The following is a 19740-nucleotide window of genomic DNA, read 5'->3' on the forward strand; positions in this document are numbered from 1 at the left end:
GGCCAAGTGGCTGTACTGATGAGCATTTTGCCTACTTTCCCCCCCAAAAAAGTGTTCTGCCTACAGATATTACCTTAACATAAGGAATATTTGTCCCTTTTCTTAGCCACAGGATACTAGTTTCTCAAGTTTTCTTACTAGCTTTATTTTCCTCATAGAGACTCCTTTCTTCTAATAGAAGTACGGATGAGTTTGCCAGGGAGTACGCAGTTGAGAGCATGCAGCAGCTTCCACGGATATCAATTCTGCATTACAGCAGATACATGGACCTATCTTCTTGAATAGAAAGTGACTCATCATGGTGACAGAAAGGCTTTATTAATTTATGTGACTGGTGAAAAGGTAGTTAAAGGACTGCCCATGTGGTTAACACTTTGAAGGATTAGATTAAGCCTCTTGATGTAAGCCTGGGAAGACTGGGGACTAGGCTGACAATGTTGATTTGTGAAAAATGAGTCCTGGATCAGGTCTCAAGATCTGCCAAGTATTCTTCTTCTCCAAAGGAAAGGAGGGGACAGTCATCTAACAACATTTACACAGATACCTGAATAACCCAAAACATAAAGCAAGCATTGCTTTCAACCCTTAAAAAAAAAAATCAGGAAATCTGAAGCAGACAATTTGACAAAGTTTGCCTGGAAGTTCAGATTCACAGGGTGTTTTTCTTCATTTTTAGTCTCTGTGGACATTTTACATGACAAGAGACTAGAGGGAGCAATGCAAGCTTGTACTTACAAATAAGGATCTGAGCTAGGACAGTCACGACTAAAACATACATGCATACACCCTGATAGTGCATAGCTTGTAATATTTTTAATTAATGAGACACTGTTTCACACTGGCAATAGTATTGCAGAAGAAATAGATGGTACTTTCACCAGCAGAAGGAGAAGGACTTCCCTGTTCATCAGAAAGGTATTTATATGCTTGCTGAAAAACCCAGAACAATTGCCATAGATAAGCTGTTGGGGGAAGTTGCTATTAGACATTTCTCATTCCTTCCAACCACAAATCTGATTAGTTAGTTCAGTAAAAATTTTCTTCTTACAAACTTCATGTCAGCCTAGATGAAAGTTAGAACTCATTCACTTTTTCCATTAAATATTGAAGTGCCACATGCAAGCAATATACTCACTACGGCACAGTAAGAAGAGTTTCAGCAGTGCTATATTCCCCTTTGAAAGGGAATGGAGGTTTCACCTCACAATAAAACTTTTGAGGTAGAAGTCTGGTAAGAACAGCACACTGAAAAGTTACCTGGAAGTTTCAAGTATTTCTACGATATTTTCTTGAAATTTCCAGAGAGCAACTGACAACCACAAACTCTGAATTCTTCTATAGCCCAGTTCCACAAACGGATCTTGGGTGAGCTGGCTTGAAACTTTTGCTGATGTAGAGAGACACCTGGTTTTGAAGAGGGGTCTGCAGTACCAGAGCTGATTTTCTTTTGTTTTAGTGAGCTTAGGCAGTTCACACTTCTGATAAGCACAGCTGGAAGGAAGCAGCTCTTCAGCAGTGAAGCTCCAACCTTCGCTCATATGAAATCCGGTTTAAATTCTGAACTTGGCTCTTACTGAGGGAAAGGGTAAGTAGGTCTCACTTAGAAGATAACGTGCTGCAAAGCAGGATTATTACATGTACGAAGAAAGATCTGGTATTTCTAAGGCTCAGAGTAGAGCCCTACTTTCAGTCTAAAGTAGAGACTGCATTACTTAGAGAACATGAACAATTCACCTGCAAATATAAATTTGTCTATGCAGCACTTGAAAGCTTTAAGAATGGCACTTTTCCTTTTCCAGCAAGGAAAACATATAGTGCTGGTCTAATAGGACAGACTCATGTTTAATACTTTTATTTCTCTAACCATGTCTTCACAATCACCAGTATCAGATTTGTGCAGTGCTGCATTACAATACACACTTGACCCCGAGCAGCAGTGAGCCCAAGTATGTATTGGTGTTATACCCGTAGGCACGTGGGCTAGTTTGCACTGACTGGACAATTTTATGCTTACTTTAAGGATGCTTCATGCTTGATCTGGCAGAAAGGCTGTTGACACAGAGCTAGCCCCTCAACGCTCTTTAAACAGATTTGAACCAGCAAAGCAAGTTTACACTAGATCAGCACTTTATGCCAGAGATGTGAAATACTCATTATTTTAGGAGTCCTAAAGCTGGAGTTACTGTATCATGGAAACAGGACCACAAGCTAGTGAGGATTACAACTAAGAGCTAGTTTGCTTAGCATTTTTGCTGGTCTTGTCCGTTCTTACTCCCTGCAGTTGATTCTCCACACCACACTGCCCTTATCAGCTGTTCAGTACTGACTGTTTATACAGTGCATGCTGAATTATATCAAGGGGCAGATACAGACGAAACTCAAATATTTCCAAGAAAGGATGTTTTTAAACTAGCCCAGTTCTGTGCATTCCATTCAACATGCAGTCCTGCAAACAGCTGCAGCCACAGAACCACTGCAACTGCCCATGAGTAAAACTGAAGTACATCTATGCTTGTAGTAAAACATTCCTCACAGCTCTAATACTTTACTACATCAAGTGCACCTGACAGGATTTTAGCAAGTCCGAGATGACTGGACAAGCAATAACATACAATCTGATTCAGCTTTTTTTTTTCCTTAGCCTCTAGGAGTACTTCTCAGCATTCATCAAGAAGAGTAAGCAAAGTGCAAGAGCCACAATCCGCTTCTCCTCACCCATCGCAATACCATTCTTTGCGGGCCTGACAACGTATGGCTTAAGTAATTGAAGCGAGGTACAGACTAGAGCTGAGAAGTGGCTTTTTTGTATGTGGAATGCTTTGAAGCAGTAGTAACCCATATACATCATCCAAGTAACAGCCAAATAAAGGTATACATATAAATAGTTTTAAAGTCTTCTAGTCTTCTCTTAAGAGAGGAGACATTAGAAGTTGTAGTATCTGAAATACAAAGAAGAAAAAAGCCAGATGGTATTAGGCTTCAGATACTATAATCCTTAGGAACCTCAGCTAATTGGTGACTTTCCCAACTATGTTTTGCCTGTCTCACCTGCAGCATTTGTATATGTGTGTGCGAGTGCACAAGCAGGGTAACTAACCTTACAAGAAATGCAAAGAAATCACACGTGTCTTATGAAACAAAAAAAATGCTGAGAACTACTTTGCCTCCTATTTCTGGTACAAGAACATACAATATAATTTGCAGTAGATGAAAAAATGACAATTTCTGAAGTTAAAAAAGCTGCCTTTAAAAGTGAAGAAAAACAGCATGTTTACCTGTTGCTTCTGGTACGCTGTATTCGGGTTAATTTTGGACTCCAAAAGAAGAGAGCCTAGAAGAAAAAAAAGTTCCATTTATTTATGTGCATACTAAAATGTCTATCTTGAGTTTTCTGATCGTTCTTTCCTCAAGTAGGTACTTATACCTTCCATCCCAACAATGTGTAGATTTAACCCACATTCTACAGCTTTGTAACGCTTCTCCCTCAGAGAGATGGTTCACATAACACAGAACATGCAAGAGCATTTTGGGGACTGGGTTTTCAACCTTATTCTGAGATGACATTTCAACTGAATTTTTTTTTTTGAGAGAATTTCTCTCTCCAAAAAAAAAAAAATCATTACTGCCATAATTGTATTCTGTGGAGCACCTACAATTTCACACAAATTCTGCTAACCATGTGGTATTTGTTCTTAAAGTTTTGTTAAAACACCAGTTTTAGGTAAGTTTGCCAGAATGCACATTCAAAAACTAGTACTGCAGCAACCATGACTGCTTGTACCAAAGAGCTTTACACAGGGTAAACTTGGGAACAATGGTTTTGCAGCAGCTTATACTGATTTAAGACATAGTCCAGCACTTCTATTGCCATCCTGTGTTGTCTTGCCCCTCCTTCTGCATAAGCATTAGTGTTAACACACATCACATTTAGACAGCTCGGAGGGCTGATCTAGTTGAAAACAATCATTAGAACTGCTTTTATTTGTGGGCAGGCCATATCCCTCATCCACCTTACTGCTTAGCTGCACAAGTGCCAGCACGAGGGGCTCTGACAACCATGGCTTCAAGTCAGGCATCTGCAGAGCTTCACTCAACATACATGAAAATGTACTGACGGATTAACTTTGCACTGTCTGTAATTAAAGCATAATGCTGCAAGCACCCCTTTAACATGGGCTTTTCCCTTTGCTTACCTGTTTAAATTTATTCTGTAAGAGAAGTCCAAACTTTCAACTTCCTAGTTTCCTAACTATAGTTCTAAGGCAGTTTTATGTTACCAGAACATTTGCCAAATTTCAAGGCAGTCTTAAGTAGTCTCACAAAACCTAAACAGAATGCTTCAACCACCTCAAATACAGAAGCCTGAGAATTTGAAGGCACGACAAGCAAACAAATTACTTGGATCTGACAAACATACTTGGAGTTGAAGATGGTATTTCCAAATGTCACGGTAGAATCAGCCTGCTTACAACAAGAACAAACTATGACTAACTAGTTTTCACTATCTGCAGAATGTTTCAATTCATAAAATCCACATCAAGAATACTCTAAACTGATGCTTGCCTACCAAGTGTCACTATACTCAGTCAAGTTATATTTACAATAAAACCACACACTTTTCTTCAAGAAAAGCTGCTAACAGAAGATGTTAGGCTGGGGGAGGTGAGGGAAGAGAGACTGAAGAATGAGACCACAGAACTCCACTCTCTGCAAGGGTAGCGTACCATTACAGAATAACAAGTATCTGAACAGTTCTGCCTGTAGAATAAGAAAGGTTGTTGTTTCATTAATTTGGAAGCCTCCACAAGGATTCTGATATTCATTAGCTTGCCGTGTAGAGCTGTAATGCTCACATTTATTTACTAACTTACCTGCGATGGCTGCTTCCTCCTAATTTCTAAGGCTTTTTTCTACAAGCAGCAGCTTTCAGTAATGAAGTTGACTCCAGAAGCTATCATCCTGCCTCACACTGCTCTTACAATAAGAGCTGCTTACAAACTCAGATACAACCCAACAACAAAACTGAGTTAAATGGCCCTCACAGGAAAACAAACAAACAAACGATGCAGATATACCACCTCTCTTTTTCAGAGCTTTTCCTTTTTTAAACCTAGACCACTTAAGCAAGTAAACTGCTTTGGTGACAGAGCTGAAACGTGACAGCATAATTAGTGAAAAATCACAAACTATAGAGGACTGAGAAGAAAAACTTCAAAGGTGAACTTTAGCAATGAATACAATACACTGTGGTACATAGGCCACAGTTTCAAGTTTTGAATTTCAGGCTTGCCCAGTGAATAGCAGAAACCGCACCCCCTTTTCTGTTACAATGATCACGTATAAGCAGCGTTTCACTTCAGTCTTACTTTCAGTTTCAAAATCACATCTTCAACTATATGAAGTTTTAGAATGCTATCTGGTCCTATTGAGTTGGTTGGCTATCTTCTAGAAAGTATGTACTGTCTAAAAATAACTAATAGCAGCAAATATGAATGGGAACCTTGTAAGAATTAAAAGCAATTGGTAATTTTCACATTGTATTTTAACTTCTGAACACAAATCTACAGATGGGGAAATCCAGAAATTAGCAGAAAGTACATTGAATTTGATGTTTGACAAAATGCTATTAAAAAAAAAATCTTGAAGACATCTCAAAACAGACAGTTCATCCTCCAAGCTAGAAGCAGGCACAAGAGAATGAACTTTTCACTACACTTACCACAAAAGAGCATTTCTTCCCTACTAAACCTGACACTTGTAGGAAAGACAAATCAAGCCTTATAAGGCTTGACTGGCTTCTCATTCCCACACCATTCAACTTATTCCTCACCACTCAGGACAATAACAAGAAAAATATGAATTCAGAAACAGAAGTGTGCTGAAGTACAAACTGTGCTCTCCAAACCGTAACAGCCCCAAATCCATCTTTCTGGGCACTCTGATGCTCCCTTTGTACAATTTAGCCCCCCAGAAAGGGTTCAACTAAAACAAACAAACAACCACAAACCACCAGTGACTATTCTAGTAGTTAGTTGAGCTGTTTACATTCAAACAGAAGGTTTTACAGGATCGTGCCCTTCCCCTGTAGTAAGCTGTCCTAGGTCTCCCTTACTTGCTTTGGGGAACCAGGCAACAGGAACAGATGCCTGTAACACAAACGTGTTCTTCAGAAAAAGGTTACAGAAATTTAATATACCGCAAATAAAGTTCCTCTCCTCTCAAAGTCAATATCTGTATTGATTTCTAAATACCAATCAAGATGCTTACTCTTTCACTTGTCACAAACAATTGCTTTCTATATAGGTATTTTTCTCTTGCTACTACCCTAGAATATATTAAGACTACCCAGTCTGCTTCATAAAAATACACCAACAAAACTTCATTTCCATTTCCCAATGACTAAGTTATTACCTGAAAATTCACTTAAATATAAGTAATATTAAAAAAAATGCAGATCTACCTATTTTCTAGATTGCAGCCTTGAACAAATTTGTAAAGGTAACTGCAAAATATTAGTGCCAGAATGTAACAAGTGAAACCACCCATAAAGGAGAAAACATTGATTTGCAGAATTCTGTTATTTGCCACAATAATGCAATATAGCAGAGCTGTTTTTTGTTGTTGTTAGTATAACACCCTCACCCTGTGATGCGAAAGGAATGTGTGCATAGGGAAAGGCTTGCTCAACAGCGATTACATACAGATATACACCGCTATTTTAGAAGATATTTAGAGAACATCAGATGTCCCAGTCCAGTACTCTTAAACAAGAAATCTGCAGGATTGTTTACATATATGCATATGGAGGAGACCTGCTGGTAAAAAAAATAAAATAAAAAAAAATACAGCTCTTCTCCCACAAAACTTATGTGGCTCCAGCTTCAAAAGGAGAAGAGGTAGTGTCACTCATTTTCCCCAAAAATAAGAATTCCTTATGTTTAAATGAAATTTTCAATGTTTTTTTTTTTTTTTTAAGAAGCACAGGTTTCTGTAATCAGTTCTATTGCTGCTGAATCACAACACAGCAGTCCACAGAAACCTTGGAAACAGGTCAAACAGAGGTCCGAGAACAGGCTCTGCACTCTCAACAGACAACTCAGTCTAGCACATTTCTGAAGGGCAAAACCCAAACACTGGAGGTGGGGGAAAGAAGGAAGAGAAACAAGATTTCTGATATTAACAGTTTCATCTAAAATGGAAGCAAGATCTCATTCGTAAACAAGGCAACTGGAGTGCATTAAGCTAAAGTACATGCTTCCCTAAAAGCTTGAAGAATCTCAAAAGAGATCTTTTACAATTTAATTTCGTAACTGTTCAAATCACCCTTCTAGGAATGAACACTACTATGTATCTTCTCTACTAGATGTCACTTGCAGGTGTGGGTAGGGAGGAACCAAAGTTTATTTCTTAATATGAACTACCTTCACTTTTTAAAAATTTAATAAGAAAAAGGATAAGAAAAAAAAAGAAACAGCCAGGAAAGGTGTAAGACATTCCTAGCCAAATATTAGCAACTTCTGTGATGCTTTCCTTAGTAATAATAAATAAAATTTAAGCCCTTGAGTCTATGAAAAAGGAAAGTAACTAGACAGTACCTAAAAGATGGCTGGGCAACATGGCCTCCAGAAGGGGAGGTCATTCTGCCTTGTCAAAGAGCTTGGTGACAGCACTGGTAAGTATCTCTTAGAAGTTTAAGCCTTTGAAGTATCCTAAGTTAGCTGAACAGAAACATTCATTTTAAGGGTCACTTCAGTCATCTGGGCTCAGAACAAAAACAAAAAGCGATCTGAAACCAGGCAGTATCTAGAAGCACAAAGACATTTTAAGACCTAGACAGGCCACAGCAGTCTAAAATACCATGTGAGAAACTGATAGGAAATCCAGGGCTTCTGATTACACAGAAATTCACATGGAAGTTAACCATTTGTAAATAAAAGATTAAATCACTATTGTAGTACTGCACTTCAACAAGTAGAACACACTGCAGCTAGGCATCACGTTAATAGAAACTTTTCAAGGTCTAAAGAAAAAAATATTAAGTGGGGAAAAAAAGGCAAGTCCCTCCTTTTCAAAGCATAATCCATCTGATCTGAAAACAGCTAAAAATGCTTCTCTACGATACCAGATCACTCCAAATTGCCTGCGATGACTCCCAATGTTTAGTGCCTGGGAGCACTAAAGACATCTCAGCAATACAAGTCACTCATCTGCTCAAAATTCTTCTCTTTTAAGCCTGTGTTAAAAACAACAACAGCAAACACCCCTGTAGATAAGAACTGAGTAAGAGTGCAGTCTGTTTATTGCTCCAGTTCAGTGTGATAGCTTACCTTGGACTTGCCATAATGATTCCAGCTCTCTTATCTAAACACCCTGACCCTGCCATAAAATCTCAACGGTTTGTAAGGCAGCCATGGAGCTGCAGCAACTCACAGCTGCACCACAGAAAGGCCACGCTCTGTGCTGGCCTGCACAGGAAGGCCAAGGCACTCAGCGCCGCTGCTCTGGGAGGAACTGACCCGGCCCTTGAACAGGAGAGGGCATTTCCAAGGCAGGGAGGGAACTGCTGCTAACAGCCCCCACTCAGGAAACGCAGCTCTCGACTTCAGTCGGATCCCAAGGTTTTCAGCCAGCTTCCTGGAGTAAGTCAGTGAGAAGGAGCCAACGTGCACAGGATGAATCTCGGTTCAAACGCTAGGAAAAGCTGGTTTATAAAAGGAGGAAGGAAGAAGTTTCATTGTGGAAAGAGGAGGAGCTGACAGAGACAATACAAGAACGAAATGGAACCATGGAGGCAACTGGTATATGGGTCAGGTTCCTAGCACTTGCATGTTCTTGATAACTCAAAACCCAGAGTCACGACTTCATTTAGTTAGAAAAAAAAAAAAAAACATGTGAGGGAATACAGAAATTGCACAGTACCTAAAGCCACGTGTTTTAGGTTCTGGCAACACCTTCTCCCAAACTGTTTGCTCACTGACTGCCTTTGCTTTCAAAATTAATCCAGATAGAACTGATACAGTAAACAAACATAAATCACATTTTATGAGGCATTTAAACAACAAGCAAGTTAAGAAAAAAAACCTAGCCTATTAAAATAGTGTGTGCATTTACCCAGGCAGGACTGATACTGCCTACTGAATTAAGAACTTAAACTCTGTACATTATTTACTACTCTTGAAGAGTATGTATGTTATTTGAGAGAAGCCTGAAGTGTTCGTCCTGTTAGATGTATTTCTGTGCGCTAGGTGCAATTAGGAAGTGTGTGCACACTCTGCTCTGGTGAGAGTACCTTAGCTGTGCCACACAAAGTAATGACTTCATGCTTGCTTTGGGATCGTTTATGCCAACTTGTATTTTTCATCTTACAGATGTTCACTTAAAACAAATAAGCTGGCAACAGCCACCCTAACCAGGTTCAACTCGGTCTTAGGCACGCATATCCCACTGAAAGCCAATAAAGGGATTTGAGTTTGAATGGACCATTTCTTCACAAGAAGGCTGTGAACTGCATTTCTTTTGCTTTCTTTTCCAAGAACAAAAAAAAAAATCTGGAAAATGATTAGTGTGTAACACGTGACAGTTTTTAAACATTTGCTAACAGAGGCTCCTCAGCATAGCAGCAGCCTGGACAGCAAGGACTGTATCTACAACAAAATACACAGTAACGTAAGATGAGCCAGAAGTTAAGTAGCAATTTTCTTTTTACCTTGCTCATTCATGTTCAAATTAAACAAAATCCATTTCCAGTTTGAATGTTTTCTGTTACACTGGAAAGCTGGCCAAACTAAGAAGGCAGCTTCCTCAGCGTGAAAGAAATAAATAAGATCAAGTATCAATTTAAAGTTTTTCAAGTATAATTAAGAAACTAAAAAACCCTGAGATTCATGCTTAATCAGAAGCTCAAATATCAAAATCCTGCTTAGATGCAAGCTTGGTTCCCCTGTGTCAGCTTACGATCTGTTTGCTGTAGAGATTACGGTAGTTTGTCAGAACTTTTTCAAACAGTGAGAATTAATGATTCTCAAGTTGCTTTTCATCCTAGTTTCTACAACAAAAAAGACAAAGAAAGAAAAATAAGATGTCTGTTGACAGTCACAAGCCATAACTTGATGGACAATTCATAAGATACAGTACCTACACATTTAATGAAGCACCACGGCATACACTGACAACATTACTAGCAAAATAGTATGTTAGATATTGCAAGAAATACAATTTAAAATCTACTCTGATCACAGCAGTCATAAACTCACTCAACCAATAAACAAGACTAGTCCAAACATGTAACTACAGGAGTAGATACTACTACTTAACCTGTAGTAAATTTTGTCAGAAAATGTGAAGGTAATTGATAATGCATCATTTTAATTTTACTTACAGGAGACCTAGAACTGTTGAAGAACTCAGAAATAGTATTTCATTTAAAAAAAATATCTGAAAATGCCATTCGGTCCATTGTCTTTTCTACTACAACTGCACTTTGATAACTGTTGATAGCTGTTAGCATGGCCTGCCTATTTCTGGGGGGAAAGGAGAGACAGAGAGCAAAAGTGAGTGAAAAAGAATGGATATTAACCATCCATTGACCTTTTACAAATTTACTGTAAAAACTATGATCTAAGTTTTGAGCACCTTTTCTAATGAGGGGCTCATTTCCAGAAACATCTAAAGACAGATACATCACAACAACCAGTTCTGAGACAGGCGTACACTGGGCATCTAGAGCTGGATCATTGGGTGTGCAATGCCATACGAGACCTGGTTGTATTCTGGATGAAACACTGCACATTCACTATGAACCAAGTGCCTACTACATCTGCACTCGATAGCAAGCTTCCATTTCTTCCACTCGGCCTAATGAGAATGAACTATGTCCGGTGCCTACTCACCTTTAGGAACTACATCTGAATTACACAGCAAAACATTAAGGCAAGAAACGCACAAAGCTAATCCCAATCCCCTTTCTGGGTAGGACGAGCGAAGAGCCTACCTTCAGACCCACACTTACCATCACTCTCCGCCCTGACTAGCAGGGACATGCCCTTCAGCCTCTCCACGTAGCAAGAGGACACATGCCCCGTGCCTCGGTCATCCCACTGGCGGTCCTCGTTCAGCGTGTACACCTTCACCCTCCGCCGGGTGTCAGTCATCCTGCCGCCCGCACCGCAGCCACCCCTCAGGCTCGCACGGGCTGGAGGCGCAGGAGGCTGCCGGGGGGCCGGGCCCCCCTGGGCCGAGGGGATCGGGCAGGAAGGCGGCGGCGGCAGGAGCCCCTCACGGGCACGGGCACGCTACGCGAGCTCCTCTCGCTCCCCTTCAGCGCTCCGACGGGATCCTCATCCTCGGCGGGGCCGGCGGGCGCAGGGCTGGCGGGGGGCGAGGCGCAGTGAGGAGCTGCCCGGGCACGGCCGCACAAAAGGCGGGCAGGAGGCGGCGGCCGAGGGGGGGGCCCCGGAGGAGGCCCGGAGGCCCGGGCGTTGCGGGGCGGCTGGGCGCGGAGCTCGGCTCTATTGTGCGGCGGCCGCCCAGGCCCGCAGCCCCTCGCTGGCCGCCCGCCTGCCGGTCACTCCGTGGGTCCGGCCGTCAGCGCGGGGCGCCGCGGAGCCGCCCTCCTGCCCGGCGCGGCTCTGCCCGCGGCCTGCGGGCGCTGCCGGGCCGGCGGCGGGGTGAAGCGGGCGGGCGCGCTCACAGCCCCGGCTCCCCCATGGGCTCCCGGCGCGGGCGGCGGCTTCACTCCCGGCCCGACTCCGCCGCCATGTTCTCCTTCTTCTTCCTCCTCCTCCTCCTCCTCTTCCTCCTCCTCCTCCTCCTCCCGGTGCAGCTGCAGCGGCGGCGGCTCGGTCCCGGCTCCTCCGCTCTCCCCGCGGCGTGGCTGCTCCCGGCGGCCCGGCCGGCAGCGAGGTGCTCGGCGCTGCCCCGCCGAGGGGACGAGCAGCGGTGGCGGCGCGGCGCGGCCCGTCCAGCCCGGCTCCCAGCGCCTCCGTCCCCGCCTCAGTCACGGCGCGGCCGCCATCTTGCTTTCACCTCTCACGGCAGGCGCGGGGTCTCCCAGCCAGCGGCGGCACGGGCCGCCCGCCGCCTCTTAAAGGGGCCGCGGCACCAACGGCTCCGCGCCCGGCCGGGGGGGGGCCCACGCGTGTCTCACAGCCCCACAGCCCCACGCGTGTCCCTCAGCCCCACCGCACCGCGCCCGGCACCGCCCCGCCGGGATCGCGCCCCGACACGCGTGGGCCTGGCCCAGCCGTGGGTGCCGCCTGTGTGTGTGTGTGTGTGTGTGTGTGTGTGTGCACGCGTGGAAAAACCCGCGGCCCCGGGTCCCGCCGCAGGGGACGCCTCGGTGTCGTCCCCTTACCTGCCGCCTTGGTCCCGTCACGACCTCACGTCGGGGCATCTTTGTGCTGCTGAACGCCCCCGGAGCCAGCCTCCTGAAAAAGCTTTTATTAATTCCCGATTTTTTCGATTTTTTCAATTTTTTCCTTTTTAAAAATTTTTTTTCCTTTTTTTTCCTTTTTTTTTTTTTTTCCTATCTGACATCGCTGGCTCCCCCACATCCGAGCGAGCCAGGAGTTAACTCGGCGGCTGTTGGACCTCCACCGGCAGAGATAGGCTCTAACAATTGCAATAACAAACAGAAGCTGTCGAGCCTCTGCTCCTGCCGCTGCTGCCAGCACTCGAGCATATGTCTGACAGATTTCCCCGGGAAGGATGCGTCACAACCCGAAGTATGCACAAACACCAGCGCGTTTCGGACCCCACAGACACAGCACTGCATTAGAGAGCCCGTTGCAGAGCGTGGTCTGGGTGCGCTGGATGGATGGGAGCTCGCGGCAGTTTACCCACTAACGAGGCAGATTTATTTTCCAAACTGGTTGATGTTTGCTTACCAGAGTGAGTTGTAGGGGGGCTGGTTTGAGCCGAGAGCAGGTTACAAACTCTCACCCCAGAACTAATTGTGTGCCGTGAGGAAACCTGCCGTCAGCACCGCCGTCCTTCCTCCACCTGCCATTCCCCTGGCTCCATCAAAGAATTCATCCCGTTTCCTGACGTGCACAGACATTGTGCCATTTGGGTTTGCTTTTAGGCATAAAAGGTTTTAGGTTTTAGGTTAAGGATAAGGGCTGGTTGGGAATATAAACACCTTCAGGAACATTGGTCAGAGGCCCACAGCGTGGCTGGAGGCAGGTTGTGTCCAGGTGTTCTGGGGATGGTGCCGTTGGCTGACACAGTTACTGTTTTGGAAAGGTCCTGCTGTGTGGGAGCTGGGGTCGGGGGCCCTGGCGAAGGGAAGCTGTCAGCAAGGCACTCGCCCCCCAGGTGTGTGCCCCTGGGCAGGGGCTGTGCCAGAGCCCCCCAGGCGCACCCTCGGGGCCGTTCTTGGGACATCCAAAACCACTGGCCTTGCTTTGAGAAACCTCCGTGGGACTCACACACAATTTACAAATTGTACCCTCTGGTGGCCACCAGATTAAGCATAGACTGCTGTTTGCTGCGGTTGTGATTCTCCTCTTTTGTTTTTGTTTGGTTGTTTTTCTCCAGCAAATTACAAACAAGTTTCATCAGACTTCAGTTTGCATAGTTTGCTTTATGAAGAATTTGGGCTTAGCTTCTTTTAATTGTCCTTGTATTGTTTTCATGCCAGTCTGAATAATAGCTCAACTGTAGTGCCCACTTGTCAGATTTTAACCAAACTCTCATTATTTTTGCCAAGGGGTTACATTTTCTCCAAATGTTTCCACCCCAGTGATTCCAGAAGAAAGGCCAGGCTTTGAGGGCATCTTCCCATTCTGGAAAGCAGATGCAAAAGAAGAAGACTTGTGGATTGTTTTTCTTAAGGTCATGATTTATAAGGCAAAAGTGTGTCAGGTTACACCTCAATTCCTTCTCTTCTCCAGTTCCAGAGGTTTGAAGAATTGTGTCCAGAAGGAAATATCTTTGGGGATGGTGAGAGGCCAGTAACTGAGCAGAAAGGTCAGGCTTCCCAGGCTCCAAGACCTTGTCCTGGCAGGGGCCTTGGCTCACCAGGAGTTGAATAATACATGAGGAAATGGAAGATTTAATACAGTTTTAAACTTCTCCTATCTATAGAAAAGTAAATGCATATGGATAAATATACGAAGGAATAAGCCTAAGAGGGGTTTAGTAGCAAGGGCTTGAAGAAGAATAAGATGACTTTCGACACCTGCTTGTAATTTTGGCAATGAAAATTGCATTGTTATTATGAGGAACTTCAGGTCAGACATATAACTTGAAGCTATGCAATAAAGCATTATTAGAGTTCCTAAAAATCATAGCTAATGATTTTCTCACACCACCACCCCACAGAAAAAAATCCTATTAGAGAAAGTAACAACAGACTTTCTTTTGGTAAAGATAAAACAATTACTAGTGTGAAAGTTAGGCTTGCCTGACTATTTAGATAAACACACACAGACACTGACTATGTCTTGTTCCCAAGGCATACATTGTGGCTTGTTCCCCAAAAATCTGCAGAAAATGAATGACTGAGCAAGAAGACAAATTACATAGAAAAACTGTATAAAAGCAGGGGGAGTAAAGAAGAAGTTGAGTCATTTAAGTCAGGATATTGTCATCAAGAAAGAAGGGAGATTCAGCAAAATGCATTTCTAGCTTTGTGGGGAACTGAACACAGCAGTTTGAAATAAAGATGTACAACAAGTAGAAAAAAGACAGCAATCATTACAAGTTATAAAGTGTAGAAAAATGGATGACAACATCAAGCCTGGTTGACAGTTTTAGGAGCAGCTCAAGTTTTCTAAATCTTAACAGTATTGTAGGCCAATATATCTAGATAGATTCAGATAATAAATTTATTCTATATTTGAAAAAATGTGTGATTATTTATATCATACAAAGATCATTGTCTTGTCATTACTAAGAAGGGCACTGAACAACTTTTCTTAGAAACATTTTAAAGTATGTGAGTCCTAAAGAACTTGAATTTGAGAGTCCTAAAAGGGTTTGCATATAGGATCTCAGGAAGTATGAATCCATATTAATTTTTAATAAAGCTCTAATTAGTGCAGAAATTCTGCAAGACATGAAAACTGACTATAAGTATTCAACTCTGACAAGCGAGTAATGGATCGATTTATCTGACATGAATCAGACACTAAATGCTGATACAGGATGTAACAAGTAATTACGAGACGGGAATATAACAGTAGCAGCTGATGTGGCTTTATTGAAAAAGGACTTGTCAAATTTGTTTTATTTCTTGTTAAATTACAAAGTTGCTCTTGAGGGTAATGGTGCAGGTATAATATACTTGGATAGTTCTCAGATATTTTTCTGGGAAGCTGACACTATTCAATCAAGAAAACTCACACTGCATGGGTCAGATGTGTGGTGACAGGCATGGCTCAAAAAGACTTACCGGTCAGTGGAGATTATTGTAAATGGCTGTGCAGAAACCAAGAGTAGAACTGATGTTATTTAGGGTTTATAGCAACGATTAGAAAGTCAACGTAAAATCTCTTTGAACAAAAACTGTGACACAGAGCCTGGAAGAGTTGTAAATACTGTAGAGGACAGTGTGGTCAGAAACAAGCTCATCTACTGAAGGCTCTGAGAAGCTGAGAAGTTGATGAAGAATAGCTTAGTTTGGGACAGCTGGGAACATTACAGGCAGCTGCTCCTGTCTAGCTTTACAAACATCTGTGAGCTCATGAAGCACCTCCCCATCATCACTGCATTTTTAAGGAAAACAGTGACACTTTACCTTAAAACTCTGAGCTGGAAACAGTATTGATTGATTTGCTAATGGACGAGCCATGGTCAGTTAGGCATATCTTGTTTGTGCTCTGATTTTCACTTTCTAAATGGCACTATTCAGGTACAAATACAAGATCACACCTTCAGCTACAAATATAAAGGCATCTCTGAAAGATGCTAGGCTGCACAGTGAACAAGCAACCCAACAAGAACTTACACCACTCCATGTCTCTAAGATCTAGTACTTTTCTAGTATATTGTAAGCTAGCAAGCTGTGCAAGAACATAACATCAAGACTAACACTAGCTTTAATGCCGTGTTCTGTAATTCTAGTGTCCTCACTGTTAAAAGATTTGAAAGAAACTGGGAAGGAATAGAAAGGACCACTCTCAATAACTATTTCTTCGCAGATCCAGGACTAGCTCACTTCAACATCTCTGATTCCTGCAGTACGCACTGTTTTGCAGCACGCTGTATGAATCATGTCTCGGATGCCGCTGCTCAGTTTTCACATCCTGTCGCAGATCCCCTAGAAGCAGTAGCCCTGTTTTTGTGCCTGAACCACAAACCCGAACCTGTGTATGTCAGCAACTAAATAAGTGACTCTTCCTCCTACATCATGTGCATATGAATCCCCTCAACAGAAATGTTGTCTCGTCTCTTTCAACCCCTACTGACATCTCAGTTTTCACAGTGCTGGAAAGGCCCTGGTTCTTGCAAGCAGAGCTTCCTTTTAAGAATTCTTTGCAACTGCATAGTCATGCGAAGGCTGTATTTGTTTTGAATTCCTGCATGCCTCTCTGGAAATGCTACACTTTATCTAAATATGTAGGCCTCATCATCAAAGACTGAAGAATTTCAAAGCACTGCTGAAGCTGTTGGATGCGGAGGGCATGTCTGGGTCATTTATTCATCTGATAGAGAAAATTCCCCTTTTTCAGAGAGGGGAACTCTGAGACATCTGAATTATGATAGCTGTTCCTATGCAGTGCATTGTTCTATTTTTATGTTTATTTTTGTGCCTGTTGGCTGTTTTTCTAAATCTCATTAGTAAGCTGTTATGGCACACTTTTCATTTTTTTTCTTTTTCATATGGCAGACTTCCTAATCCTAACTTTGGCTCCCACGTATTCTGTGTCTCCCCCTCACACCCCGTCCTTCTTTTTTTTTTTTTTTTTTTTTTTTTTGTACAAGATTTCCAGTGCTTTATCTGTAACTCAGTCTACAATAGGCTTCTCTTAGGCTCAACAGTTGTGGTCTTTTGAGAAAACGATGTATAGAGAAGCAGAAATATGAGATCCACGTCACAAATTTGTTTCCAAGAAGCTTTGAAAGTCCAACAGAAATCCAGCAGAGAAAAATCTAGACCCATTTTCCTATTATGTATTTACGTAATTACCTGAAAAAAATTACTAATGCAATACTCTCTTATTAAAATTACTTCCTCATTACCTTAGGCTCATCCTGGAATGGGAGCAGAAACAGTAAAAGTTTTTTCTAGTTTATGTACCTAAGAAATTCATAGGTGGATTTGGAGCAAAAAGGGAGAAAGGAGCGGAGAAGGGATATGGTCAGAGCCAGAGAGAGACCAAGGCACATGGATGTGTACAGATCAATACTCATCCAGACACACACATAGAGTCTCAGTAGGCTGATGCTTTAATTACTATAGTCATCTGAGATGACTGGACTTGACCAGTGTAAATTCATGCTCAGTTTCTTGGACAAAATCTGGTGGAGCTAACCATACTTCTGCACATAAAAGTAATAAAATGTCAGAAACGTGAAAAAAAATGTTCAGAAAAAAAAGGAGGAAATTGAGTTGAGCTTTTTGAATGGGGCGTTTTAGAATCAACCATTATATTGACGGCAACTCAAATGTGAGCTTTTTTTTTTTTTAAAAAAAAGTTATGAGTCACATCAGTGTTCGTGACAATGATGGCCTTCAAATGCAAATAATTCAAGACTTGCACAGAGCAAGAACGATTCTTGTAGAAGTTGCAACAGGGTAATGTGAACAGCAGGCAGACTGGGAGCACATTCAGTTACCAGGAAGGTTGCTTTACCCATCATCTAAGTCTGCTCTAGCATCTTCCATTTTGCATATGAAGCTACCAAGCTGGGGTGAGAACCTGACACCCAGGCTCTGTTGTCTGTGGATGAGCTCTGCGGTAACAGAGACTGGCATTTAGGGCAGGAAATGCACACTGCCTTCGCATTGCACCTCTGCTCTAGCTAAAAGTGGAGTTAATTAGACAAAATGCAAAAATTGAACTTTTGCTTATATTGTAACCTAGAAATAACAACCCAAATTGTTTTGGCATGCCTCAGTAGTCACACTGGAGTTCTCCTGACTGCACATTCCCAGCATAGTCCCCTGATTTTCTGTACACGTTGGTTCCTTTCTCGTCATGCCAGAGTTAGGAAGTGGTAGACTTCTGTAACTTCTTGAAAGGCATGAAGAAAGGCAAGGGTCAGGTGTTTAATGTCTTCTCCAATACAAGACCTGAAGAGCAAGAAGTCTAGCTGGTCAAAAGAGGAATGTTAAAGCAAGCAAAACAAGCATGTTCAAAGCAAGCAAAAGGAGGTCTTCATACCTCACTGGAGGAAGTGACGGAATGCTCTGCTGCAAGGTGACGTGGATGCTGAAATCAAACATATGAGCCCAACGTACCCACCTACTGTCAGGCTCTTTGCAGAAGGTACGGGGAGCCTCAAAGCAGAACTCTTAGTCCGAGACTTTCTGTGACTAAGGGGCAAAGGCATTACTGGCATGTGGGGATTACCAGCCGCTGGGCAGCAGGAAGGAGGTTGGGAATGGTGTGCATGCTAGTGAGGTCTGTAGCAGCGAGACGCAAAGGGGCTATGGCAGCTTTTGTACCCCAGTGTGTGACTGTTGAAGTGTAGTGTGAATGCAGTTATACAGGCTGCAGGGCCCTAGGCCTCTGTAGGGTGGCTGCCTGATACGTGCCAATAGGACTAGGAATTCAGTTGTGTGCTTGGACATTGCTACTAAAGACAGCGTGGATGTAACCAGTGTAATTAGAAGTGCACACCATTTCATTAATCATCACTACAGCTTACCACTATTTTAGAAACTACAATATTCAGGCAGGATTTACTTACGAGATTTTATAGTTTAAGTTGGTGACTGAAGCTGAGATAATAATCATAAGAAAATCTGTAAGACTATATGTCAGTCCCAGCTATTTACTACCTTGTGTTTAGTACTGACTAGAAACAGTTAAGGTGAGAAGAGAATTCTTTACATTTTTTGAAATCTTCTACATAAAAAATCTTCTAAGCACATGCCTACTGGAGATTTCAAAAACAACTTGAAAATAATAACTCAGTAGTAATGGAAAAGTTACGTACATAAAACCCTCAGAAGATTAGTAATATATCATTAACAAATCAGGAACTGGTTTTAAAATATCATAAAGCATCTGTAAGAGGTTCAATATACACGCAGGGAAAGAAATAATTTCTCTTTTGGGTATCTTCTTGTACTTAATTTGAAAGCACAGCTTCTCCAACTAGGTTGCAGTATTTGAAGTTTGTAAGGATGATAATTTGTTGTTGCTACTGAATTTGTATTTCTTTGTTATATATGTTTTCACTGTAAAATTGTCTCAGGAATGCTGCAAAGTTAATGATCCCTGTTGATACAACTTCTGGTACACTAATAAAATATTGCCCCCAAAGGACCAGAGCACTATCAACATAAATCTGAAACAGAAAACATTTGAAATATCTGTTATTCAGTTACTACTAAAATTCTATATCAAAGTTTCAAAGCTTTGAATTTATTTCTAATACAAATTTAAATTGTTCTCACAGAGGTAGAGGAACATGGTCTTTTGTTTTGGAAAAAAAAATCTGGGAGCTGAGCAGAAATTTTGACCTGCTTCAATATTTCAGAACAAAATAGCGAGGTTGCAGTCTGGATGGTCATCACAGGTAAACAATTTCTGTGATGAAACATCAAAATATTTTTACATAGTAGGT

At 42.3% G+C, this 19740-nt stretch overlaps 1 protein-coding gene across 1 annotated transcript in view; it reads right to left on the bottom strand.

Moving 5' to 3' along the window:
- The window catches only part of PPP4R3A (protein phosphatase 4 regulatory subunit 3A), a 42531-nt gene extending 30456 nt beyond the window's left edge, over nt 1-12075 (bottom strand). The window contains exons 1-2 of the mRNA XM_080596263.1: nt 11009-12075; nt 3276-3331 (exon numbers count right to left, since the gene is read on the bottom strand). Coding sequence (XP_080452389.1) covers nt 3276-3331; nt 11009-11150 — 198 coding nt within the window. The 5' untranslated portion in view covers nt 11151-12075. The remainder of the gene's footprint in view (nt 1-3275; nt 3332-11008) is intronic.
- Nucleotides 12076-19740: the final 7665 nt, after the last annotated feature.

The sequence above is a fragment of the Anser brachyrhynchus genome (assembly GCF_964034855.1).
Source record: "Anser brachyrhynchus genome assembly, chromosome: 5".
Taxonomy (NCBI): domain Eukaryota; kingdom Metazoa; phylum Chordata; class Aves; order Anseriformes; family Anatidae; genus Anser; species Anser brachyrhynchus.